General features: G+C 40.8%; 4 protein-coding genes across 9 annotated transcripts; 2 read left to right on the plus strand and 2 right to left on the minus strand.

Annotated features, from left to right (window-relative positions):
- The first annotated feature begins 17 nt into the window (after positions 1 to 17).
- On the plus strand, positions 18 to 23,829 carry Megf8 (multiple EGF like domains 8). Of its 5 annotated transcripts, none has more exons than XM_069048772.1 (17): positions 20 to 2,608; positions 8,311 to 8,661; positions 13,341 to 13,971; positions 14,023 to 14,475; positions 14,530 to 14,849; positions 14,899 to 15,323; positions 18,818 to 19,583; positions 19,635 to 19,779; positions 19,832 to 20,122; positions 20,706 to 20,960; positions 21,015 to 21,385; positions 21,600 to 21,813; positions 21,896 to 22,053; positions 22,104 to 22,362; positions 22,412 to 22,693; positions 22,768 to 23,514; positions 23,565 to 23,829. In XM_069048772.1, exons 1-17 carry the CDS (start codon positions 227 to 229, stop codon positions 23,732 to 23,734), a joined length of 8,220 nt encoding a protein of 2,739 aa, XP_068904873.1. In that variant the 5' UTR covers positions 20 to 226; the 3' UTR covers positions 23,735 to 23,829. The 5 variants fall into 5 exon arrangements, with proteins under 5 accessions (XP_068904877.1, XP_068904873.1, XP_068904875.1 ...); XM_069048774.1 differs by having other exon boundaries at positions 22,795 to 23,514; XM_069048773.1 differs by having other exon boundaries at positions 19,832 to 20,119.
- Spag1 (Spag1 axonemal dynein assembly factor) lies at positions 15,329 to 18,765 on the minus strand. Of its 2 annotated transcripts, none has more exons than XM_069048781.1 (4): positions 17,575 to 18,765; positions 16,970 to 17,514; positions 16,728 to 16,914; positions 15,329 to 15,584 (listed from the first exon to the last, which is right to left on the minus strand). In XM_069048781.1, exons 1-4 carry the CDS (start codon positions 18,617 to 18,619, stop codon positions 15,331 to 15,333), a joined length of 2,031 nt encoding a protein of 676 aa, XP_068904882.1. In that variant the 5' UTR covers positions 18,620 to 18,765; the 3' UTR covers positions 15,329 to 15,330. The 2 variants fall into 2 exon arrangements, with proteins under 2 accessions (XP_068904882.1, XP_068904881.1); XM_069048780.1 differs by having other exon boundaries at positions 17,563 to 18,765.
- On the minus strand, positions 23,815 to 25,201 carry JMJD7 (Jumonji domain containing 7). Its single transcript, XM_069048783.1, has 5 exons — positions 25,063 to 25,201; positions 24,741 to 24,912; positions 24,523 to 24,687; positions 24,303 to 24,469; positions 23,815 to 24,249 (listed from the first exon to the last, which is right to left on the minus strand). The coding sequence occupies exons 1-5, from the start codon at positions 25,115 to 25,117 to the stop codon at positions 23,840 to 23,842; spliced, it is 969 nt and encodes a 322-aa protein (XP_068904884.1). The 5' UTR covers positions 25,118 to 25,201; the 3' UTR covers positions 23,815 to 23,839.
- Positions 25,176 to 25,839, plus strand: Coq7 (ubiquinone biosynthesis protein COQ7, mitochondrial). The gene has a single exon (XM_069048784.1). It carries the CDS (start codon positions 25,176 to 25,178, stop codon positions 25,749 to 25,751), a length of 576 nt encoding a protein of 191 aa, XP_068904885.1. The 3' UTR covers positions 25,752 to 25,839.
- Positions 25,840 to 27,719: the final 1,880 nt, after the last annotated feature.

Consider the following 27,719-nt stretch of genomic DNA (forward strand, 5'->3'; position numbering starts at 1 on the left):
AGGTTTAAGTTTTGTAGACTGGTTGTCAGTTGTCAGCGTAATGTCAATGTCGTTTGACATTATTTACATTATGCTCGCGTTAAAAGATAAGATTTAAAATGTGTATGTAGTGTATATTTATCATGTAGTGTTCGTACGTGACCATTAGTATTCATCAAAAGCAATAATGGCCCTTAACATGCTCAACTTCCCAATTACGCAATAAAATTTTGCTCATCGCGACAATATGCGGCCACAGATAATCAATTTCTCTCTAACAGGAATAGTGGTGTGTTTATTTGTTTTGGTTGGGTATGCGGCCGTCGATCTGGTGCCGTGCGACAAGACCCGCCGAGTCTTCACCAACTCCTGGGGCGTCATCACCGACGGCCCCGTCGGCTCGAATTACACCCAAGACAGCCACTGCGAGTGGCTGATCAAGGCCAACGACAGTAAGAAATTTATCACTTTGAGTTTCCGAAGCATGGGCACCGAATGCTCTTACGATTACGTTTTTGTTTACGACGGGGATTCGTTCCGGTCGCCCCTTCTCGGCAGCTTCAGCGGCAAAACGGAACCCCAGCAAGTCATCGCTTCGTCCGGGTACATGCTAGTGCTCCTCTACAGCGACACCAATTACGTCCTTGACGGCTTTCGAGCCGAATTCTCCATAACCGAGTGCCCCAATAATTGTTCCAACCACGGTCTTTGCTACGAACACAGCTGCGTGTGCGAGAGCGACTGGGGGGGCTACGATTGCTCAAAAAAGCTCTGCCCCGACAACTGCGGCAGCGGGAAGCGCCCCAAACGCGGCCACTGCGAAGAGGGACTGTGCGTCTGCAGACCCGGCTATTCGGGGCAGTCGTGCAGTCTCTACGAGAGGGACAACACCGGGAACAAGTGGCACTGGCTGTCGCATTCGGAAGGGGGGCTGCAGCCGAGGGCAGCTCACACGGCCGTCTACATCGAATCGACCGATTCTCTCTACGTTTTCGGCGGCTACAACCTCAACCATATACTCAGTGGCTTAGAAATCTACAGCTTTAAAAACAGCACCTGGCGAGACGAAAATGGGCAAATTTTGCCGGACAAGGGTCTGCTGAGTTCGGTGAACCCGAGCGCGGTAGCGAAATTAATACAGCACGCCGGACCCGATTGGGAACAGAAATGGGGGTTGAACTCCCCAAAATCCTTCTTTAGAAACTCTCTCTATGCTGTTGTTAACGACAACGCGACTATTTTCACAAGGCGGAGGCAGAGACACTCGCGGATTCCCGATGGTCACAAGCCTAAAGCCAGATATGGTCACGCAGCGTGCGCCCTAACAAACGGTTTTGTCACTTTCGGTGGAAAATTAGAAAATGGGAGTCTCGCAAATGATCTGTGGTTCTACGACGTTCACAGTAGAAAGTGGCACCAGAGAGCTCTTTTGTCCGAAGTGCAGCCGCCGCCTTTGACTAGACACACGTTGACAGCAGCGGGCGATGTAGTATATCTGTTCGGGGGAAGTACCGAAGACGGGGAGTTTTCTTCGAGATTATTCAGCATCAGATTGTCATCTGACGGGGGCGAACAGTGGCACGAAGTCAGACCCAGAGGAGGAAAGGAATTAGACGTTAGAGTAGTTGCTCACAGTACTGTTTACCACTCTCCCACCAATTCGCTTCTAGTTTACGGCGGCATAGTCGCGGGAGTCGCTCGCTTTTCAAAACTGTCCGATCGCATGTTCGCTTTTCAACTGAACAACCGCCACTGGACGGAGATACACTACACCAGAGAGCACTTACGAGAGAAGTTCGTTCCGAGGGAGCGAGCATTTCACACTTCGAACATCTTCGGCAATTACCTCATCGTGTTCGGGGGGTACTCGCACAGACACAACAAGGAGGAAATCTGCTACGACAATCAGATGTATCTGTACCACTTGGGCTGCCACACCTGGGTCAACCCGGAGATCCTGGGCAAGACCAACGACTCGAGCTACCCCAAGCACCAAGGCGTGTTCGCCCACGCCGCAAGCATACGTAACGGAAATACGTTGTTACTAGTTGGGGGCTATCACGGTAATGTCAACGGGGACCTGCTCGCGTACACAGTGCCCCCGATGATAGCCTCCCGGAAAGGCGAGTTCTACGACCCGGAGTCCGCCTGCATCCGCCACAGAAACTACGGAGAGTGCTCCGCGGACCCGGAGTGCGGCTGGTGCTCGGCCGACGAGCTCTGCTACGGACGCACCATCGGCGCGAATTGCACCACCAACCTGCAGACCACGCGGTGCCCGGGGGTGTGCCCCGCGCTGGGCGACTGCCACTCGTGCCTCATCCACGGACACGTGCAACCGGGCGTGCAACCGTTGGTCTCGGCCTCCCACAAGCTAGGCCTGGGGGAATGCACCTGGTGCGTGCAGAACGCCCGCTGCCACCACAAGGACGACAATTACGGGGTGTGCGGCTTGAGGGAGGACAGTCCCAGCCAGATCCCGGGCTGGTGGGGTCCCAAGGGCACGGAGGTGGTGGAACCGCAACAGTGCAGGGAGTTGGACAACAGGCCCGGATTGACGTTCGTGAAATATCATCACCCGGTCAATTTTACCCAACCGGATCACGTCGCTATTATTAATGCCACGACGGTAAGCACTATCATGAGATTTATTACACCCCGGATGTACGAGGTGATCCTTCGAAAGAGCGACTGACCTTTGGTCGGTCACAGTCGATGAGTCAGTCGCTGCAGTTTTTTGTTTCATTGAGGTGTCCCAGTCATAATGATGTGACATTGTAAGCATGCGAAAAGCATATTTGTGCCAAGAGAATGTTTACTTGTACGATTATTTTTGTTGTTCCAACGAGAAAAACTGTATTTCGCAATGTTTGCATACAAGAATTTAGCATGCCAAATATACGTTCGCGGCCGTTGATATTATAATGAAGACAATAGAGAAACTAACGTAGACCTCGAAGTCATTTTACTCCGATAAATACTCGGTAATTTTGTGATTCACTCCGATAATTACGGTCATTAACTTTGAAAACAATGGCAACTGGCAGGGATCGTTTTTGCAAGGAGGAACAATTTTTATTATTCGGTTTTTTTCTCACGATACTCACGTCGTGAACAAATGTGTAATTGATTTCTATAATTCGACGTATGTAATATTAAAAGGGTGCACTCTCAAAGCTGGAAAATTTTGCAAAAATATAAAACCGAAATATGTATTATACGTATTTGAAAATTTGAATTTTTGCTCAATGAAGTAATTTACACTACTTGAAGATTATTGTTTTGCGCTTAAAAGTAGATTACGATAACGTTGCTTCAAAGTATCGTAAACGTAACATTGTAATGAGCGTCTGGTGGCTATGAAACAGTTATAAACAGTTTTACGGAATTCTGCGGTTGGAATCGTAGAGATTGTTAGATTGTGATTATTGTCATAGTCACATTGTATCTTTGGAAAATAATACGATATGTATATGAAAAAAACCCGATCGTTAATTTCCAATTAGAAGAAGCACAAAGATACACAAAAATTTTTTTTCCTAAATCTTGAAGTTATCCAATTAAAATTAATGAAAGATTTGGCACAAATTTCGTTACCCGCCTATGGGATTACTTGCTTCGCCGATGCTGATTTGATGAGCCAAAAAGAAAAACAAATGCAAGAAAACTTCCACTTGTTTTTTTGCTAACTTACGCACAGCGGCTAACTGCTGCGTCCGTTAACGGTAAAATAAAAATTTTAAACTGACCGTAATGAATCGCCCATACCTAAGATAATGACAAAATGTCTCCTAAAATAATATAATCCGTAAAAATTTCCATGAAGTAATAAGAGTAATCAGTTAATCACTAATCATGATTCAAAGTGACCGCCGTTATTGTCAATACAATAATGAAGGCGCCGAAGAAATGATTTTTCCACTCTTTCCAACATACACTGGAGCGCGTTCATAAATACTCTGGGTAGGTATAAAGGTTACCCGTGGGTCACCCAAACGCCGTTCACAAATTAAAATTGGGGGAATAATCACCCTACCCCAGATCGTTCACAAATGTTTAGAGTGACACCCGCAGTGTACCCATGTTACCGATGTCTAGCGGTGCGGGAGAAATTACCCATACGTCAGATTTGACGTCTGTCAAATATCTGGCGGCAGTGACAGCCCTTTCACAATGGCGTTAACGTTACGTCGATGTTAAAACGTTAATGTTAACGTTAGATCTAATTACATGTATTTCAGTACTTTTCATAAATTATTTCCGTTGGCTAATGTTAGAATGTAACGTTAAGAATCCAGAACATTTCTAGAACTAACGTTAACGCTAACAATATCATGTAACATTGTAATGTAATATCATCATAACGTCATTGTGAACGGTCCACAATGAAATACATGTAATTTTGAATTTCTAGATCTAACGTTAACATTAACGTTTTAACATCGACGTAACGTTAACGCTATTGTGTATGGGCCTTGAAGCGGCGGCTGCGTGAAAAAAATATGTTCTGAGGTGTTTTTATACATTTTTTAATTATGTTTTCAATAATGGGGACAAAATGTTCGAAACTGGAACGGCTGACTCTGCAATGCATTTGAAATTGTTGGTTAACCCTGGTGCAATCCGTTCAACATATCCAATTCTTAAAGGTATTCCTTGTGAAATCCACACTTATATTCTTTTCTTCCCCTTCATGTATTGAATCCGGTGATAACAAGTTTACAGGGGAAAGCATTTTTTGCAGAACAAATTGCCCCAGAAATAATTAATTTTCTTTTTCTTTCGTCAAATTGCATTTTTAATCTGTTGATCTTCATTTAAGCAGGTGGTTAAATAGATGACAATTAAATGTGAGTTGACAATGTTGACATTTACAAAAACAAAAAACACGCGTTTACCCGATTCCGTTCATAATGCCGGAGTGACACTGCAGTCACGTGATATTCCCCACACTCTACCTTCGCCCATATTTTATGAACGCGCTCCTGCTGTGCAGAAAAATCGCGTACACTTCAAAAATCAAGCAATCAAGTTTTCCAGTATTTTGTGCTTTGTAAATGTGGATTTTGACATTATATTTGTAGATAGGTTATAAACTGTCAGTGAGATTGTCACTATTTTATGTATAGTCGTTTTCAATGACATCCGTGCTGTCAATATGACAGTATGTTGGCGTCACTTACTGTTTCAGTTTAGTAATTTTGAGTTTCCTAATTTGGCAATTTACCTTGACGCCGCGGCAAATCGACAAATTCAAATTATTATCAATCATTTCCAACAAAACAAAGAAAATATGTAGTGTGATTTGGATTCCGAGGATGACTTACCTAGTGTAATCATGTTTTATACCATGTTGAAGATTGATTTCTTGTTTGTTGTTGATGTTTCACGAAATATAAATTTACTTTTACCATAACCTAAAATTCTTGTTTGACATTTTTTTAACTAGGATTTGCTTATACTCTGAATACTGGTTATGAATTTGTGTGTACAATCTGCGCCAACATATTAAAAATGACACTGACAGCACGGATGTCGCTGAAAACGACTGTATTTGTTATTAGGAAAATGTAACAGTTGTTTGACACTGACAAATAAAACGTCAAAACCAATCTAGACCGACTTAACACAGCGAAACATAGGTGTACGCGATTTTTCAGCACAGCAGTGTATCTGTTGTTGCGAATTGTTGTGGCAGCATTTCCCACCTGTTCTCTTAGAACTTCAACTGTATCAATTGGGATCGAATATACCTACCAAGTCCTTCATGTACCCCCACAAGAAGAAGTCGCACGGAAATTCTTTGGGCTCGAGGAGCACTCTCCCACGCTTCACCATACACTACACAATACCTATGTATTCACTATTCGAAAATAAACGCGCCATTTTCACAAAATTTTAGCGTAAATCACAGAACCAACGCGTAAACACCTGCCTTTTGCAGTCGCATAAAACTAACTAAAAATGTAATCCTCTCTACCTCGGCCGCAGAGCGAAAAAACTTTATTCTAAAAACACAATGTTTTGCTCTGATTTTACAAAAACTATTATTTCACGGTCACTGTCAATGGGTCATATAACTAGGAAATAGACAGCTCGTGAATTTGTGGGAGGGAAAAATACTGAAATGATAATTAGATTTTGAAAAAATGGTACATAACAATTTGTTGTTCTTGACGAGTTCTGTCACTGGTTAAAATTAACATATTTATTATTATTATTAAACCTATTCTGTAGAGTGAGTCCCAAGAACAGAATATTTGGAAAAATAAAAAAAATACAGCAAATGAATTGAATTTGTTAAATTTTATGATGCTAGAGATATTAAATAATAGTGAAGAAAGCGATTACTGTGACCCTTTTCTAAGCAAAAATTTGTGGTCAAGTGGCTTGGTGCATGCTATTGTTTCCGTTAACGTACGGCGTAGCTTCATCAGCTGTCAAACATTTCGTGAAACAGGAAATGTAAGATGAAAAAGTAAAATGAACCGAAAAATTCAATTTGTTATGTAATTATGTTATTAATATAAGCTCTATTTATTTGTTATTTGTCATAACAATTGAGGGTATGATCAAAACGAGGTTATGTATCTGTCAAGTTATATTTTACCGACTCTCTAGATCTAGATGAACTTGTGAATAACAATCTAGATTTGTTGGCGTTTATTAACGAACGTCTGACAAAGTGTTATCTTCCTTGTTAAATACTTCATCAAAAAAATGTAATCGTCTACTGGACGTATACATTGTAAACGTGAAAGAAGATTGTGGTTTACAGGAGATTCTAGAAAATGCCAACACGTACGCGGTAATTGCGTCGATTTGTAAATTTCAGTAGCTGCTCCATGCGAAGAATTTTAAGAAGAGCCTGTGAAAATATTTATTACTTATTTTGTCGATTTCTTAAACTTTAATTTCCCAAATAAATTCTTATCCGTTAGACTTCCTTCAAACATTTTCCCTTGCTGCTCTTTAATTATTCACATCAATTAAATTTTAACGGTAGGAGATCTGTAAAACTTATAAATATACGAGTAGATAGGTCAAGGGTAGGAATTCGTTATCGCGCTCAAAATAAATTTTGTATGAAACAATTCAAATCGATACCTGAAAGAGACAATTGTAGACAGCGTGTTAAATTAAGTTATTTCCTTCAGGTTACAAAAATGAAACATCTTTAACAAACATTCTCGCAAGTGTGACATTTTTTGACTCGTTAATATAGGATATTAACCCCTTTTTTTTGTAATTTCAAACCATAAATGGCCATATGTTCAGACTTTGTTTACATAAATTAACAGATCACCAAGTTAAATATTTGCAACGTCACATTCTACCTTAACAAGTTAAGTTGCATTTGCTTGTCACATGTCCATACTTTATACTTCAGAAATAAATCACTTGCCAATTTCTGTAAGTGTTTTCTCAAATATTTGCAAGTATCTTGGGGCATATGACGCAACAACGCGTGTCTTCGCACCTGCGGCTGGCTCATTCTGCTTTACCCATTTGGTAGTTTTTACGAAGGCAATTATTATATTTGATGTGACCTCAGCACGGGTCATTTTGATTATGCTGTTTCGTGTTTTGTTGTTTTCTCAAGGCACACAAAATGGATGTAACGGGAGCGTTTTCACGGGGACTTCGTATTATTCAAAATTTAATGGGAAAAGTAATTTGAAATCGTTTTCAGCGCGCAATTGCCGCGGGAAAAACCTTGCCACCCATCTCCTTGGAAAGCAAAGTTCAGGAGAAAATTTCCACTTGTTGAACCGAAATTATTGTGGCGATAACCTCGCGAGCGTATCTGACGTTTTGATTTTACCTATTTTTCTCTTGCGCAAATTGACAACACCTTCTAATCGGGTTCACACCGATCTGATATTTGCGGTTGACCAGAGCCTTCGGCAAATCCTAGTTCAGCCCGGTCGATGTTGTTGTTTATATTCCAAGACCGGTTGACTTTTTAGCCCATGAATAAAATTCCGCCAGTGGGACTTCGGGAATTTCCACATCGCAGACGTTCAATTTTCGTGGAAGCTTTCCCTTTGAGGACGTAATTAAAGTGCAACCTTTTAAATCTTCAAGAACGAACTCTGCACCGCCAATTGCCTAGAAACGTCGATAAAACCGCATCGAAGGTTACTCGCCGGCTCGCTTTAGGAAAAGTTTTCTTGTCGAACTCCTTTATTTGCACGCTCAATCAGACACATTTTTTTATGCGTCAAACCGTGCCAACCAATTAACGCTTTTAATTTATATAATCGAATTGGCCAATCTGCGAATGTGATTTATTTTCTTCGCCAAAACAAATTTTGCAATGGCTTGCAGGTGGACTTCAACAGCCCCACCAGCCCCATGTTGAGGGTGGACGCCACGGCGGGCGGCGAGATGGTGGCCAGATTGTTGGGGTTCCTGTGCTTGCCCTCCGACTGGCAGGAAATGCTCAACGTCTGCATAAGCTACTGCAGTGCCACGCTCAAGATCTCTGACATTTTGGTGGCCAACGTTTCGGCCGAAAACAAGGACTGCACCTCTCGCAAGTGGCCCGTCAACGAAACTTCCAATAAGGTCTCGGTGGATTTTGAGTCCCATAAGGTGGTCAATTTGGGCGCTTACAATAATCACCAGCAGAGCAAAATGGAATTGCAACATCATAAAGACTCGGAGGATACGCCAAAGGTGAGCCGTTTGGATTAACGATGACCCTGAAATTGATAATTAATTTGTTTATGTGGTCGCAAACGGTGATTTGTATGAGTCCGAAGCTCGCTCGACGGAAGCTATCAATTAATTTCATTAGTCTCTACGACGTTCGGTAGCTGCCGCAGTTTTGAAAAATTCCAAGTACAAGCTGCGACGTCCGATTAGTCTACCTAGTTTGACGCAGTTTGATGCAAATTGAGCAATGCGATAATAATAAGGACAATGTTGTGGTGGAGCATTTAACTACCTGCACGAGTCATTAGTCATATTCATGTACGTTGTTAATTGACATCGCAAATTTTAAGAAATGTTGAGACTAACAGTTGCTCGTTCAAAGCCTGATTTCCAAATGGACTCTTTTGAATGATTGTTCTGGTGTAAATTTCGATATAATTATGATGCATGAATAATTAATTAGGTACTTGCTAGCCTTGACTAAGTTACAACTACCTGAAGTATTAGTCCATAAGAGGCCAAAGATCACTATTATTTTAATATGGAGAAAATACCATAAAAATATAAATTGCGATTGCATTTTTGCAATTCGAGTTCTCGTTTCAGCAACCTCCAAAAATACTAATTAAAAATGTTAATTTATTGTTATAACACCTCTCTATGTTAATCCAAATTTGTTTATGCAATTTCAACAGGGAATGCACAATTTTAACATTTTCAATTTATTGTGGGTTGTTACACCTAATTAAATTGCTCCTCTGTTTCTTTGTAGTGTTTTTTATAATGTTTTTAAAAACTAAAAGTGTTATGGTTCCGTGATTCATAGGAATGTGTTATTGACAAAGGTACGATTCATGTTGCATGGATATAACTATATTATCATTAACGAGTTGCCACAAGCGTCTTTCTTTTATTTGTACCAAGTGATCTTCGCATTTCCGCAGAGAAATTTATTCCAAAAATACTCAAAGAAACATTTCTCAAATATTTAACCTACATTTCGTAACGTGATTTTAAGAAAAACTAAATTTAATAATTGATCTGTTGTATTTACTAAAAAAGTGGATTTTACTGTCGTTTAATAGTGTAGATATTTCAGTATTTTTAACACCCATTTTACTAGTTTTTTTGTTAATGTTCTTTTAATCAGCAATTTATATGCAAGCCATATCTTTCGAAGCAATACAGATTTCTAAAATAAATCTTGATAAGAAATTGTTAGAGCTGGTTTTGTTTCACCAAACTAAAGACTTCAATGTCAAGGAGCAAAGTTTAAAGAGAATAAAATGTAAATTATTCTGAAATAAAGTTGTACAGATAAACAGAAGATTGTGGTGATTGTATCTGTCACGCAGAACGTAAATGTACAAATATTTAGAGTTTAGACGAAAGAGAAAAATGTTAGAGTTTTTAGCTTAAAATAGCTTGAAATACTATCGGCAAATTGTCGAATATTGAAAGTCCGAAATTTTGAATGTATAGTATATTTATCCCTAATAGAAATATTGACTAAAATCATAAATCATACCAATAAAGAAACAGATCTTGAAATAGTCTACCCCGATAATTTATGACAGGGTGTTAAATAATCTCAGGCAAATATTTTTACTATCTTTGCACCCTATCAAGCTATTTGAGAAAGAAACTAGGTAAAGTAATTCGGGGAAGACTGCCTGCATTAACCTAGGAATTAACTTTCGTTGTTTGTTAGTAAGTAGGCTTTCAAATTTTTATTGAGCCAGTCCAATAGAGTTTATTTTTCATATATACAGGGTGATTCAAAACGAACACACCAACCACTAGCAGCAATGAGAAGAACATAAAAAACGGAAAAAACAGTTTTTACCAGCTTCAGTTAAAAGTTACAGGGTGTTAAAGTTAGAATTTTTTTACAAAAAAATGTTTTTGAAAAATATAATTTTTTTTGTTCAAATTATGTTAGACAGAGTACTCATTATTCAATTGCGATAACATTCACTCATTAAATTATTTATCTTTTAGTCCATTTGCTCTTTTAAAAACCGAAATTTAAAATTTTTGTTACACAATTTTTGATTAAATCTTGGTCAATTAATCATGTGCTCGTAAATACAACAAAAAAAAAAACGCATCAGGAAAATATTTGTATTATTTTGTTCACGTTCCTCTTACTGTACTTTATACGATTAGAAGTATAAACCATTCACGATTATTTCAAATTCGGACTATCTATGAAAATCTGACATTTTAGTTGGCAATATTGTGATTTGTCTTAATAAATCTATTTTAGGTTATAATTCAACCGAACACTGCTCCCAAGTTGTTACATTTTTTAAATAATTGAACGCATTAGGAACAATAATCGTAAAATTGTAATTGAAATGAAACATACATATTTGTAGGACAGTTCTGGGTAAATTCTTATTAACTAAATTAATGACGGAATTGACAACAATGCGAATATTTAAAAACGAAACGTCATATGACAGGGCCTGACGCCAATCTAACAAAAAAATATCGCGGCCTCCTGCGTGTTTAAAATAATCGTGAACGGCATATAGTTGCACCGGTCGTTTTGAGACACTCTGTATGTTAATTACTTTCCAGATGATTTGGAAACTGTAGCTTTGACATATTTCAAACTACAAAAATCCAGAGTGCGCAACTCCCAGAAAACCACAATTTTTAGTAATTTATCACTAAACATATTGTTATTATTCAAACATTTTTCGAAATGATTGTTACATTGTTAAAATATTCTTTTTTACTATCAGCGTCGTAAGTAGGCCATGGTTACCCCGATTTCAGATCCCTAACAACCACTTACGGTGCATGCACCTTGTAATGGACAGCAGGAAAAAGTTAAAAAAAATTCCATATACATATTGAATATGGGACGTAAGTAAAACAAAGGAAAAATCATAATTAAATGAACTTAATAGTCCCGGTTTTTTAACGTGTTAAAGGATTTTATTTTTGTTGTATTGAATTATGCTAAATTTAAATGCGGTTGTTTTTAGTACCTCTTGTCATATTGCTTTCACAATCAAATTTTGCAAACGTCAGCCAAGTTGACGGGCACTTATTTTGGAAAATCCCCAAAAAAATACAAAACAGGTGTTTTTCTATTTCAGTGTTATAATCATATCATGTAATAGTATATTAAAAAACGAGTTTCATAAGAAAGTGTTTATTTCATGAGTTCAAGTTTATAAGACGAGTCGCGGAGCGCGAATTTTATAAAGGACGAATGGAATAAACGCCTTATGAAACGGGTTCTTAATACGATTTTTTCTGTTTTGCACATTTTTAAATCAAAAGTAAGAATTTTAAAATTCTGGGGACGTCAGGTTGACATTAATCGAAAATTTGGGTAAAAACAATTTATTTATTCACATTAATAGTAGAACATTATTAAAACTGATTCCAGATATTTTCTTTTATCGTCAGCGTTGTTCTTAACATGAACATGGTTTTAGCGTTTTTCCTTCCATTCTTCTCTCCACATTTTTTTGGTAATAAATCCAATTATGCCGGATTTAACTTCTTCACTCCGGAACATATTTTTTAACAAATTTTTAAAAACGAGATACAACCAGCGAAAGTAAAATACAGTTTTATAAAAAGCAAAGTTTATTTTTTTCTGAAATAAGAAAGTACCTAAAATTAAGATATTATTATACGAGTTTTATAAGATGCCTTGATTGTGACACGAGTTGGTTGGGGCACGACGAACGCAGTGAGGAGTGTTCCAACAGAACGAGTGGAATATATGTATCTACTATTTTTCTACTTTGGTCACATTAATTTGCTAAAAACTAAAAAATCTAATTATGAAATAATAAAGGGACTTTTGTATGGCATGAGAGTTATGGTGGCATTTCTATGAAATTTATGTTAAATTTCAAATGTTTTAATTGTTAACAGGAGCTCGCTAGAGATGGCGGACGCCGGCCAGCGTGCTATTACAACATTACCAACGTAATACGTATAAAAAAACCCAAAAACAGTTTCACAAAAAAAAAATCCTTTTTGTAATTTGCCTCCATTTTGATTCTCTAATAGACATTAACGAACGCAACGTCATCATCTGGGATGTCCTTATAGCCATTATTTCACGGAACATTTTACGAAAATTTTTAGGTTGGCATAGCTTGATCCGTCATGCTTGTCAGTTTAAATTACAAAATGTGCAAAGAATCATTTATCAGGATTCGTGTTTTGTGACAGAATTTGGATAAAACAAAAGGCGACTTTGAAGACTTGATCAAATTTTCTCTTTTAAAATTAAGACATTACCAACCGCCACAAAAATCCCTAAATCGAGGAAAGTAAACATTTTTGTTTAAAAACGACTTAAAAAGGGCAAATTACAAAAAATAGTATAAAAAACCCGTTTCATAAGACCTTGAAGCACTCATTCTTTAAAATAACTCGTGGCTATGCCACTCGTTTTTTAATCTTGAATTCGTGCTTCAAGACTGGTCTTATGAAACTTGTCTTTTAATATACTATTGTGCTACTTTTAGTGCCACAAAGACTCACTTATTATACCAAAGTAGAAAAAGAAATATATGTATTTTCAGTTCTACTTCAAGATCTCTTTACTCGTATAACCTTTCCTCTGAAAAAAATGTAGACAATTAACAAAAATAAACTTCATTTATGTGTTGGCTTATCAAAGCCGCCGATACTGAATCATCGTAATTATGTAATTACAGGTGTTCACTTTTGAGTACTTGAAGCCTTACGCCAATGGAACATGCTCTCAGTACAAGAACTGTCTTTATTGCCTTACCGACTCTCAGTGCGGCTGGTGCGAAGCCAACAACGAGTGCGTGTCGCGTCTCGAAGACGAGAGCATCACTTGTACGACCGACGACGACTGGCGCTACCTCACACTCCAACCAAGTGCCTGTTCCAACTGCTCCAACTACATCTCCTGCGAGAGCTGTGTCACCTCAGGTCTTTGCCAGTGGTCCATAGAAGACGCCAAGTGTTCTCGAGTGGTGCAAAAATCCGAAGCCGCGGTCTCCCTCGATCAGTGCCCCACTCCTTGCTACAAGCGTCCGGATTGCGGCTCTTGCCTGGATCAAAAGGGACGATGCGTCTGGTGCGAAGCCACCCAACAGTGCTTCAGTTTCTCGGTTTACACCAGCGAGTATCAGTTCGGATTGTGCAGGGAGTGGTTAGATCAAGCGTTTCCGCTGGTGACGGCGCAAGAGAACAGTATGTTACCGACCCCGCGTTCGGAAGAACAATGCAAATCGTGCTCTTTGCACAGTAATTGTTCTCATTGTTTAAGCTCTCTTAGTTGTGGTTGGTGTTACAATGTATCCAATCCGATGACAGGTAAGGCATCGATTTGCGGCGAGACTCGATGAGATTTGTTTGTTCTTGAAGGAATGTGTGTCCAGGGGGATTTCAACAATCCCCATACCAATTGTTCTGATGCTTTGGGACTGTCGGATGCCAAGTGGGCTTACGCTCAGTGTCCCGACGTGGACGAGTGTGGTTTAGGACTTCACGACTGCCATCCCCAAGCCATCTGTACCAACACCGACGGATCCTTTAGTTGTCATTGTAGGAAAGGTTATATAGGAGACGGTCGGACTTCTTGTATTAGAACTTGCTATAATGTTTGCGTTCACGGTAGATGTCAAGGGGAACCCGATTACGCTTGTAAATGTGATTTGGGGTGGTTCGGAGATGACTGCTCGAAGAATTGCGGGTGCAACAACCATTCGGCTTGTCCAGATGGCGAAGGTATTTGCGAGGAGTGCATGGATTGGTCCATGGGGGAGTTTTGTGAGGAGTGCAAACCAGGGAGTTACGGAAACGCGACCACCGAGCAAGGTTAGCGCTGCGGTGAAGTCGCACATGTAGAAATAAATTTTGGATTTTTGTCAGGGTGCCACCAGTGCGAATGCAACGGACATGGCATTAAAGACTTGGGAGAATGCGACAACGTCACCGGAACGTGCTATTGTCAGGACAACACTCAAGGTGAGCACTGTGAAAAGTGCAAACCCAACTACTACGGGGACCCCAGGGGCGGCAAGCAGTGCTACTACCAGTGCGAAGCCAGAGGCGTGTTGGACAATTCTCGGGGTCAAGGCATCAGCTCCATGCAAGCGTACACCGCTCCGTGGGGCGGTCTTCCAACCAGAGAGTGCCTGTGGATCATCAAACCCGCGGTGGAGTTCGGATCTCCAATCATCCAGTTGCAGGTACGCACCCCCACGACCGAAATCTCCTCCACTCATCTCCCTCCCCCAGATTAATTCTAGTCAATTGAACGTAACCTGCGGCGAGAACGCCGTGTACGTATACGACGGCCTCCCGGAACTGGTCGACATGGGAAGCCAAAGCGCACTGTCCGCCGTTTTCTGCACGGAAGAAGCTCTCCCGGTGTCGACAGTGGAGTCGAGAACCGGCCAGCTGACGGTACACTACAAGCAAGGCTTGTCCGGCGAAGGTTTCAGTGCGATGTACAAAGTGTTGGACTGTGACGACGACTGCCAACCGCCTCGCGAGTGCATTCGCGGCCAGTGCGTCTGCCAGGAGGGTCTGGTGGGGTTCAACTGCGAAGAGGTGATCTGTCCGAGGAACTGCAGCTTCGCGAGGCAGCAAGGCTTGTGCGATAAGGCGTACGGGAGGTGTATTTGCGCGGGGGGCTGGGTCGGACCGTCGTGCGACATAAGGTATGTTTTAGTTGTTAAAAAATTTATTTATAACGTGTTGGGACACAGGTTTTCCATGTTGTTTCAAAAAGTTTACCAGTCTGTTAACACGGTTCCGCTCGTCTGACGACATCAACATCGAAATTATGTCGAATCGGGGTAGGTGCACTATGTTCTCCAGAATTAAGTGGAGTCGATCCACTTCTCCAGGAACGGCGAAATGAACACACAAACATTTAACGATAGTACTAAACATAGCGCTGTCGAGTTTGCATCCTATCACTGAAACAAGCAAAATTCATAAATGGTAACACCTGTACCAACTGTGCGGAGTTTTAAATATTGCTGTTCAAAAAAACATAGAGAAACTTGTTAATTGTCAAATGTAGAAATATTTAAACCAGTCCTGCCAACTGAACCATGATAGTCATGGCTTACTTGATTTTTTTCGATCGCACCGCAGCAAATCGAAAATGGATAATTTGCAATTGTGAAGTCTGTTCAGATGTCAAAGATTTACCACCTGTTGATTTATGTTGGTTGAATAATAAACACAAATAACACCATGTAAAAACTGAAAACTGACTGTAAGTACAAGGTGGCATAACTGAAACGCCAGTTTCATTATCAAATTGACGTGAGTTCATTAAAAAATTATACTTAATATTACCACGACCTGCTGTATTATAACCGGTTTGTTTTTGAGTGATCTCTGCAGAGGTCCAGTAAACGGGCGCTTTTTGGGGATATTATTCATCTTAAGTTTTTGTCACCCAGGGTTTTTCTTGTTCAAATGACATAATGAATTTGAAGTCAAAAAACTCCTTGTTTTTTGCTGTTTTGAAATTAAATTCGTTAATTTTTTCCTTATTGTTCGTTGTTTTTGTGTTTAGAGTTGTTATTGTTCTTTGTTATATTGCGTATTGATTATTATTTTTAGTGAAGCGCCCGTTTTGTAACGCCCTTCTTGGCGGAAATTGGCTCTTTCTTGCAAACATTTTCATAATGCATTTTTTATGAAATGAACAGGCCGGTTATAATACAGCAGGTCGTGAAATTTAATATAATGCAGCGAACAGAAAGAAATTTACTTAACCATTTTTGTTGTAACCTGCAAGGTTAAATCGGCATTTGACAGCGTTCACCTCAAAACTTGGGATAGTTGGATCTTTGATATCTCAACACCTTTAAATATCGGGTGTTCATTAAAATTTCCCGTCAAAGTTGGCGTTGATTGTCAACGCACCACGGATTAAAGCTGTTTAACTCTAACCTCACTTTTTGCACTGTTTGTTTTTTTAATCTGCAGAGTGACGAGTGGTGCGTTCACAATCGACTCTTCAATGCCAACTTTGAGTCGAAATTTTAATAAACACCTGATATTATTGACTATTGTCAGATATGGTATCTATAGTGAGTACCAACCATGTGCAATCCTGGTCATATCGATACTCCTCAATATTGTTGCATGTTGCTCTAGAGTCCTGTCACTATTTGCAGAATTCCACGTCCTAAGAAAGCTGTAAGGAGAGTGAATATCGTCTGGCACGTCAGCACACTCATTTTGTTTTACGTAGGGTTCACCACCCGCGCATTTATCTTCCTTAATTATCTACAAAACATGATATTAGTTTAAAATTGCGTTCACTAAATTATGAAACGCGGACTCTATACGTAACATTATTTGTTCTCCTAGTTTCTTGCTGCTTATTTTCTACTTTCGTCTTGTGCTCATTTGCCTCGCTGTTTACATTGCTATCAAAAGAGTGACTATCTAAATTATGACTATTTCCTAAGTGATCGACTCTTGATGTTTTATTTACTTGTGCAATCTCTTCTCGCTCATTCGGAATTTTTTCATAGATTTCTTGCAAACTTATTTTGTCGTGAGAGCCGGTTTCGCAGTCAGTGACGCAACTGTCTTTCTTTTCCTCATTTTTTTCTCTCACATCTATTTTTCTACACGTCTCCGTCACACTAGCGCTGCTGCAGATTTTTTCCAAATGATTGACCGTGCAACAATCGTCATCGTCCGCATCGGAATTGTCGACCGATATGAGGTGCACAATTTGGATCGGAGTGTTTGCTCTGATCGTCTCCTCTCTAACCTTTTCCGGATTGTCATCGGAACATGTGATGTAGTGTGGAGGGGACATGTTACTCGTGCCCGGAATCGGAATAATAACTCCATCTTTATCCTTTTTACTTGCACCTAAAAAAATTGTGTTGTGTCACAGCTTTTTCCAAACATTGCACTTACTTGTTTCCCGACCTCCGATATCTTCTACCACAAATCGGGTGATCTTTTGGGGAGCGCCACTGCACTGGTTGCGAAACTTGTCGGCCAGTTCTTGTGCCAGAGTGTTGTTAGGATCGATTTCGATTGCTTGTTCCACAGTTTCGAATGCTTCCCGATGCCGACCTAGACCCTCCAGTGCCTGAGATTTTCTCAAAAAGGATTTCACGTTTTCCGGATCGATGGCCAGAGCTGAGTGACAGTCGTCGATTGCGCTTTGAAATTTTTTTAACTTGATGTTCGTCAAAGCTCTGTTCGTAAAGCTTGCTAAAGTAGGCTTGCAGTTGATGCTGTTAGTGTAATGTTTTAATGCTTCTTTGTAATCTCCAGATTTAAAAGACTCATTTCCTTTGTCCTTCTCGTAATTCGCTTCGTGCAAAGCTTCCACATCTGTCGTGAACTCTTTGAACTGTACCGTTTTCTTCGTTGTAGATTTTTTCTTTTCCTTTTGTACGGATGATTCCTTCAGACCCTGTTCTTGCAAATCCATTTTTAATATTTCCGTATCGGGATCGTATTTATCCCATGACGAATAATCTGTTGAGGAAATACGTTTTACCGACTTTTTTTTCTCTTCTAAGACCGTTTCTTTAATTTCCCTTACTTGTGGCAGCGAGTCTCTGTCAGATTTTCTATTTTTGAAAAACGCCAATTCGTCGTCATCTTTCGAAACGTTCGCAACCCATTGTGTCAAGTCGCTTGTTATTTGATTTCTTTCGTCCTTACCGAGTGCCTCTTTCGATATGACAGGACATAAGGATCTCAAGAGTTTACTTTTCGGTTTAACTGCAGCGAGGCGATTTTCTGCAAAGCGGGCCAGGTCCGGAAAATATCCTTCTTCACCGGATCTCAACACCTGAACAATTTTCTCTAATTCTCTGCCGTCCTTGCACTTTTCGATGTAACAGTACTCAAAGTGTTGAACGGGTATTCTGTATTTCTCCATCAGAGGTTGTTTCTCTACCTTCGAGTGACTTTCCTCCGGATCTATCAGCTTTTTTGCGTCGCTCAAGAGAACCATTTCTTAAACTTCTCGTTGGTTCTTCAGCACAACTGTCAAACGTTACATTTGATTTTGTTGGAAATTTGTTTTTCATTTAACAAAACGGTTGTTAAGCTAAACTTTGTGTCTATAGAAACTCGAATCGATCAAACAGAACGCACCAGTTCCACCTAATCGATAAGTTTGTTATGAAAAATCGCAATTTTTCCATTCTAGGGCCAATGGGACCCAAATTTTGTTCACCGAACTCTTCAACACCATCCGATTGGCCGACAACTTGGAGCATTTAAGAAAAACTCTCCCTCGCTTCGGCCATTCTCTAGCCTCCGATCGCCGAGGTTCTCTGTGGATGTTCGGAGGATACTCCCTTTCTCACGGTCCTCTCAACGACATTCGTTTGTTCGACACTCGAAATAGTACCTGGATGCAAGTTACGGTCGATTCCACCACTCCCGACGCTAAGATGCCCCAAGGTCGATACTTCCACGGGGCGGACATCGTGCATTCGAAACAGGCAATCTACGTCTACGGGGGTCTGACAAAACCTGCGAAATCATCGAATAACAGAACGCTGGATGATTTCTGGCAGTTCGACATCCAGAATCAGCGCTGGGGTGAGACAGAGAAGAGCGGAGATTGGCCTCCTCCGCTCTCGAGCCACACTTTGACCTCTTATCGTAACGCGACATCCGAAAGTTTGATCCTAATCGGAGGAATCTCTCCCCAGAGCGATTTCCACAGTGTCGTTTGGGAGTTCAGGCTGGACAAGGAGCAGTGGCAGTCCTGGAAGACCAAAGGTCAAGGTCCCAGCGGAATTTTCGGACACAGTACAGTATTTCACGCTCAAACTAACAGTCTTTATGTTTTTGGAGGTTATATTTATGAAACGCAGCAATCTCGACTGTCGAATAGACTGTACATGCTCAATTACGATTCGAAACTTTGGACCGAACTGAACGAGCTCGGCGCCTCTTTGTACTTGGTAAGTTGCAACTAGTAAAATCTTCAAGTGTCAGTGTTATGTTCAATGTAGCCTCGTCCTCGATTTTTCCATTCTGCTGTGACCACCGACAATTTCATGTTCATAATGGGAGGGCGGATTTATCCCTGGAACATAAGCGACACTCTCTACGCGTACTCGTATAATTGCAATCGTTGGATTAATTTGATGTCTGAAGGTAATCGAGTAATTTATGGGGGTCAAAAAATGACGTAAGTTGTTGTTGGTAGCGCTGGAAAAAGTTGGGCCTCTACCGATTCAAACTTACGCCCAAGCCATGACTATAGAACCTGATGGAGATGCAGCGTATATAGTAGGGGGTTGGGGTAGCGACTCCCAGTGCACCGTGCTCCGATTAGAATTGCCAGATGATCTGTGTTCATTGTGGCCCACAAGAGACAGTTGCTTCAGGATGGCGGGATGTGGTTACTGCGCGTACAAGCTCGGTGATGAAGTGACGTCAGAAGTTTGTCACAGTAACGCCAAGGAATGTCCACTGCAAGACTCACCATCAAATGGTTGTATGCTCTAAAATTATCTTGAGATTTTATCGCTACAATTAGACACGGGTTTTTGGTGAAGTAAAAGCTTAAAAGTGTGTATAAAAAATATACAGCATATTTTTTGAACACATTTTTAGTAATCTTCTTAACATAAATAAATTTGAATCTACACAATTTTACATAACTTACGGGACAGTTACATAACCTATAAAAATGTGAAAAAATCGGACGAACGAATATCGTGTGTAGCTGCATAATATACATTTTTGTTTTTCTAAATTTTTTGTGGTCATAGATGAGAATTAACAGTAAAATTAATTTATATTTTAAAAAACATCTTAATAAGTGGCCAGTGACTCTGAGATTTGTTAAGTTGGCAATTGAAACTAGCTTGACATGACTTGATTTAGAGTACCTACTTGATTATGACAAATTAAAAAAAAAAAACACATTTTTAGTAATTTTCAATTATAAAACCCAAAACTAAGATTTTTTTATAGTCAGATATAATTGGCACTCTAGCAAGTTGTTGGAGTTCTCTACGTTTTCTTTGTGTGACTTTTTCTTAAGAACTAGAAAAGAATAGTTGTCCTGTTTGCAGCATCAAAAATATCGAATCCGGGAACAGTGTGCAACGAACCCGTAATATCAAGAAACTGTTCCGCGATGACCGACTGCACCTCCTGCGTCCAGATCGGTTGTCGCTTCTGTGACAACACGTGCACCTCCAACACGACATGTTCAATATCGTCCCTTTCCGAGTGTTCTCCTAACAACTGTACCTCCAAGGACCTCGATCAGTGTCACCAGACCCCCGGTTGTGACTGGCACTGCTCCAAAGGAGAATGTGTTCCACGTAAGATTTGTACATTTGCGGCAATTTTGATATTTTAACGTGCGACGTTTCAAGTGCTCAAAGGCCAAGAACCTAGTCCAAAACCTTGTCCGCAGCCGTGCGTGCAGTACAACAGTTGCGAGGGCTGCCTGGAGACCGTCCATTGCAGATGGTCGACGCAACTCGACGAATGCATTTCTGCTTCTTATCAGCCTGCTTATTGTGCTGGGGGAGTTTGCGGTTTGGTCCTGGAAGCGGACGATAAGCAGTATTGTCCCGCGCCTTGTAGCTCTTTTGCGCAGTGTTCTGATTGTTTGGCGCATGCGCATTGCGGGTGGTGCGCTGGCCGTGGTAACGGCGAGGGGATTTGCACCGAGGGGTCGAACGATAGCCCGATGCAGGGCACCTGCAACGATATCTTCATGAAGTCTAACCTTAATTTGTCGGTAAGTGAGGAAATATTTGTATCAGTGTCATCAGTACTGCCAACCGTAGTAATGAGCCTGTGATAGGGAATAACTAAAAGATGTCAAATTTTCGATGTTTTTTAAAATTTATTTTTGGATTTGGTTACACATTATTGTCTCGTTAAATTGTGAAATTAAGTCTAGAAAGTTGGTTGGAAGAAACGTAGGTTATTTCTCTTGACTCCTCTTTCAGGAAGAGGACTTGAACGAGACGTACACTTGGCACTACGTGCGGTGTCCTCCGGAAGACGAGTGCGCCAACGGCCACCACAACTGCGCGGCGGAGTCCCAACGGTGCGTGGACCGGCTCGACGGTTTCGAGTGCGAATGCGGAACCGGTTACAAAGCCGCCAACATCTCTAAGTTGTCGACGGCATCGACGATCTGTGAGCCTGTGTGTCCCCTGGGTACGTCCTGTCTCTATTTGTCTGTCTCTCTACATTCCTTACATAATGTGACAATCGGCTAGATGTTGCTTTGCTTTGCTAGGCTGCGTTCGTGGTCAGTGTGTCCAACCTAACAAATGTCAGTGCGATTTCGGCTATGTTGGCGCTAACTGCAGCATCCAGTGTCAGTGCAATGGCCACGCTAACTGTGAAGGTCCTGACAAATTGGATAAGTGCTTAACATGCTATAATAACACAATGGTGAGTGTCTCACCTATTACAAAGAGTCCGTGTCAGCGACTAGTTTTCAGGGCACGCAGTGCGAGAAATGCAAACCGCTTTTCGTCGGGGATCCCTCAGATGGGGGACAGTGCGTCCCCTGTCTGGAGTACTGTCACGGACACACCTCCATATGCGTGGATAACAGTACAGATTTCGATTTTGGGGAGTACATAGACTATGAGTCTGAAAGGTTCTTGAAAAATATTAAAGAAGGACCGAAAGCCCATGCACGATGCCTGAAATGTACCAACCAGACGGCCGGAAGTAGATGTGAGGATTGTATTGTAGGTATGTTTTGAGGAGCTAGTTTGAATTCCGTGGATAAATTTCGTGTTAGGCAATTTCAGGGGCACCGAAGACCACCGAGATTCTTGCAGAGCCTGCGATTGTCACGGACACGGAGACACTTGTGATCCTATCACTGGTGATAAATGTAATTGTCAAAATAACACAGAAAGTGACACTTGTGGGGCTTCTGGGAAGAATTCCGCCCAACCGTGCTGGATGGTGCAATGTTCCAAATGCAAAGAAGGATATTTAGGAACACCAACGTCGGGACATCAGTGTTATAAACAAATGACTGTCGATACGAAGATGTGCTTTGATGCTAAACCAATAGGTAGGCTGTCGTCGCTGTGGTAATTAATCTAGCACGTTCTTGTAGAGAGTGTTGATTGTTTATTGCATTTAAAGTTTGCGGTGTGCTCATGTTATTTCCAGACGAGTGCAAGATAAAGCCGAAGCCGCTGCACCCCGGAGAGATGGTGTTTTTCGTAATTCAGCCGCGCTTCATGAACGTAGACATACGGATAATGATTGACGTAACTCAAGGCAACTTGAACGTGTACATGAGCACGCACGACGATACGTACGTGGCGTACCCCAACGTGACCACCGGCTCGAACACCATCGACCTGGACGCCCAATACAGCCACTGGGAAAACGGGTCCCAAAGAGTGAGGGACGCCTTCTTGGAGCGCGAGGCGGTGGGTCTGCGCACTTACATCACAATAACTCAGCCGAACACCATCCTCGCCGTGAAGAATCTCAGGGACAGATTGGTCATAACGCTGCCCGAGGAGTACCACAGTCTCGAGTCGACGAGGTTCTTCTTGGTGCTGCAAGCGCTGGATCCGGGAGAGTCTGAGAAGAAAGTGGCGTACGGGATCGTGTTTTCGCGCCAGGATCAGTTGCACATTGATTTGTTCGTGTTTTTCTCAGTGTTCTTTTCTTGTTTCTTTTTGTTCCTTGCGGCTTGCGTAGTGGCGTGGAAGGCGAAGCAAGCCGCCGATGTGAGGAGGGCCCGGCGGAGGCACGTCGTGGAGATGCTGCACATGGCGAAAAGGCCCTTCGCGAGCGTAACCTTAAATTTAAATACCAGACCTAAACCTAAAAAGTCTGCTCATTGTGATCTAAGACCTGTTGCAGTGGAACCCACAGGTATAATTTTTAATTGAGTTTGTGACTTGTGTAATTGGTTGTTTTGGCAGATGATGGGTTGGCGGCTGTTGCAACAGTCTTTGTGAGTTTGCCAGGAGGACAGACTCCCTGCGTTAAACTCGCCCTAGCGTCATCTCTAATCCTCCTCGTCCGACAGTTTCCTACAGGAGGAAGGACTTTCCTGAGGAGGCGATCTGCACACGCAGCGCCACCGACTTAAGTATTTGACTCTCTTACTTGCATATATGTACCTATATGTTTTATATGTTACATAGATGAATGTTTATTTATAAATATAAATATTTTTTAAATGTTTATTTTTGTTTCATGGAACAACCAACTGTTTCAGCATTTTGTAATAACAGTACTTTATATCGAAGTCCATGTCGTACCAATAGTTCACAGCTATACATTTATGGCTTTGCGTAACATGATGAAACCAAAGACTCGGTAAAAATAGACAGTCCCCACTCTTCACTCTCACTTTGTACTGGGTGGCAGTACTGAACTTGGGGTACTTTTCGTAATGACTTTTCTTCAAAGGATCGACTGATACCCAATCAATTTTTTCACCCTTATTTTCTTTGATGTGACAGTTCGTAGAAATTACATCTTTATAAGTTCCCACGGGGTAGGTTTTGTACGGAACGTACGGTAGATCAGTGGGAGGTATAAGAATAAAGTCTTTGTAACCCTCAATAACGCAGTATATGTTTTCGTAAGGATCTTTATGCACTGAAAGAATCAAAATTGACAAATTCATCGTAGATTTTAAATGAAGTACCTACTACTTGTTACAGCGCGTGCATCTCCCATCCAAAAATTCACAGCATCAGGTTGTTTGTCAAAAGCTTCAGAAGCCCACGAAATTTCAGACTCTACGTCACACATTAATTCAGCAAAGTCGTCTGTTAAGTTAGAATTTTGCCTTTGAATGTAGCAAATATATTGCTTACTGGAACAGTTATTTTTGGACAAAAATACTTTTAAGATAAAACTGCACCATACCTTGTGTCATCAAGTTTCTTTAAAAATTCTTTCATGGTCATGTTTACTTCCTCTGGCGTCACAAAATATTGTACTTTACCTTTTTCTGTTGTTTTAAAAGCCAGACCATCTGCATACCCATTTGGGGTTACAGCTACTGTAACTACCTTGTCAGGTATTGATTCCCTAAGGGTGTTAATAGTGTAAAATTGATATTAAATAATGAATATCAAACTAACACGAAATATTTTGAATTCCATTTCGAAACTGCCGGAAAATGTCGGCAACCTCCTTGTATCAAGACTGGATAATTTTTGGACACGAAATCTCTGTAAAACCGTAAAGACCATTTTGGGTCTTTAGTATCCTTAATATCGATCACGGGAACTTCAGGACGTACGTGCAACAGTTCTGTGTGGGTGTAAAAGACGGAAAATTACAAAATAAAACCAATTTTTAGGTTATGTTTGTGATAAAATAAGCGAGTGACATTTTGCAAACATAATTGTAGAAAAACGATAATAAGCGCTTAATTAATATTGAATTCATCGGGTACATCACCTTGAGTTTCTACTTTCAAAACACTTAAAGCCCCTTCGACAATTTTGTTGGCCATAATTTACACATTTGGAGACAAGTTAGGTTATGTTTTGACTCTTCTACGTCGAGACAGAATGTCGGTGTTGCGACTACCCCACAGTGCTTTAAGACTTTCCACCAGATCGATAACTTCTAAATGCAAATTAGACGAAATAATCCGCGTCGACCACGCCGGAGAACTGGGCGCTGACGTGATTTACGCTGGTCAAATGGCAGTGCTGGGCAGCACCTCCAAAGGCCCCATTATCAAGCACATGTGGGACCAGGAAAAAGGCCATCGAGCCAAATTCGAAGAACTTATCAAAAAACACCGAGTCAGACCCACCGTAATGACCCCAATCTGGAATGTGGTGGGCTTTGCACTAGGAGCTGGGACAGCTCTGATGGGAGACAAAGCAGCAATGGCGTGCACTGTGGCCGTCGAGACGGTCATCGTGGACCATTATAACGACCAGTTGAGGACGCTCATGGAAGATCCAGAGGCAAACAAGGAGTTGCTGGAGACCATAACCAGGTTCAGAGATGAGGAGCAGGAACATCATGACTGTGGAATAGACCACGGGGCTGAGCAGGCGCCGTTTTATAAGGCGATGACTGAAGCTATTAAATTGGGGTGCAAAGGTGCCATTGCTATATCCAAAGTCATTTAACACAGTATTAAAACAAACATTTTTTTTTTGGATTGTGTAAATATTTGTAAAAAATCGTTGTTTTAATATAATATGTTGTAAACGTTAACGTCGTTTTTTTCTCCTAAATTTCCAATTCCCTTGTAATGTCCAAATCACGTTTCAGAATTACTTTGAAGTGGCTAAATAGTAAAACACCCACTACACTTTATTACATTTGCATAATTGGCAGTGACTAACAGCCAAAGGAGTGCAATACAAAGGCGGTTACAGCGTTAGGTTCTGCTAAATTTTCTAAGAGAAGTTCATGTTATTTCAGATCATTATCGCCAAAGCAATTTCTTTGTAAGTTTTTTTTATTGTCATAGTTATTTACTTACGTAATTTAAGCAAATTGTTAAATACCTACTCGAAAATATGTTTGATTTTGAGAAAAACACAATTGAAAGTATACAGAATGATTGTGTTAACAAGTCAACAGAGACGATTATGAAACAATGAATTAGTGAAAATGAAGATAATGGAGTTTTATTTAACTCGATTAAAGTTTTTTATTTAATGGTCCAGCCGAAGGCACAGTCCAATGTCTAAATTTTTGTTGAGTTGTCGGGGCCAGCCTTGCCTGAAAGTAGTTTATTCAATTTGAAATTATAATTTTATGTATGAATGGAACGGGGTGCCGTATCAATGAATAAATCTGAAAATGTCTGCAGATTTTACAAACATCGTGTGCCAATGTTCTCATAATTTTGGCCAAGACCGACTATAAAAACACATATTTATGTTCCACCTTTCCGTTCCTCGGGCTCTAAATTAAAAACCCAACACTGAGTCGACACAAAGAGAAATTTTATTCCGCGTCTGAAAAGGGGTCGCGAAATCGCAACATGTCCGTTTTCTCATTGTCGATTCCGAGTCTGCAATATCGCAGTGCTGGGTACGATGGCCGAAAAGACATCCGGCCCTTAGGGACAGATTTTCCACAACACTCTGGCGATTGCAAATGATTATTGGCTGGACGTAGTGGAGCGCAGTATGTTTTCGAAATATCGAAGAATTCGCTCTTTTGGGCCTCAATCATCCCCTCGTCCATTTGTTCTCCCGACCTTGACCGCTCGATAGGTTCGAGTGATGTACAAAAAAAATGAATTGGGATCAAACACGGGAGAGAATCGTGTCAGTGGAGGGACACGAGGGCGAACCGGCAGCTAGAAATGAAAAAACCTTCAGCTTCCGGTATGCGATAAAATAACGCCAGAAGTATTGTCCACGATTGATGCACGTGTTTGTAATCAAATGCAGTTTCTTCCAACAATACTTCTCACCGCACCAAGAGGTCGTCATTGAAGGCAAGACAATTACAATTACGTATTGAGAAACCACCAGAGCCGTTCAATAATAATAATTTCATTGTCTCGCAAGTTTTTGCTTTAAACACAATTGCAATTCTAACAATTTGAATGGTTATTACTCGTTGTTTACGTGTTTTATAGCCACCGCAAGACTGTTAGTTGTGCTTCAGTAAATCGTTAAATGACTTAAACTTCCTCTGTTCGGATTGACGCTAATTCAATAAGACTCTTCGCCGCTTCTCTTCAACGAATTAAAATTTTTCGCTCTTCTACGTCCAGTTTTATTTGCAAGTGTAATTATTTATTTGAGTACTTAATAACGTGTAGGCTTAGGTTCCAGTAAATGACAAAATTACTGTTTTCGACGGAAGAGGAGAATTTCACACTGACCAACTTTATTGTTGTTCATCCTTGGGTCGACTTAAAATGCAATTCTAATAGGTTGAAGATCGCACGTTTTTACTGAGTTATCAGCTACCAATAGAGGAAAATATGTAACACGCAGAAAGAAAAAATTGGTACATTATTATTGGTATCTACTGAGTTAAAGCACCACTCGTTTTGTTTCCAAAGGCTTCAAATACAAAGTTGAGAATAGTTTACGGCTGTGGTCCGCTAGTTGGAACCAAATTAATGT

Source organism: Tenebrio molitor, chromosome 5, assembly GCF_963966145.1.
Source record: "Tenebrio molitor chromosome 5, icTenMoli1.1, whole genome shotgun sequence".
NCBI lineage: Eukaryota > Metazoa > Arthropoda > Insecta > Coleoptera > Tenebrionidae > Tenebrio > Tenebrio molitor.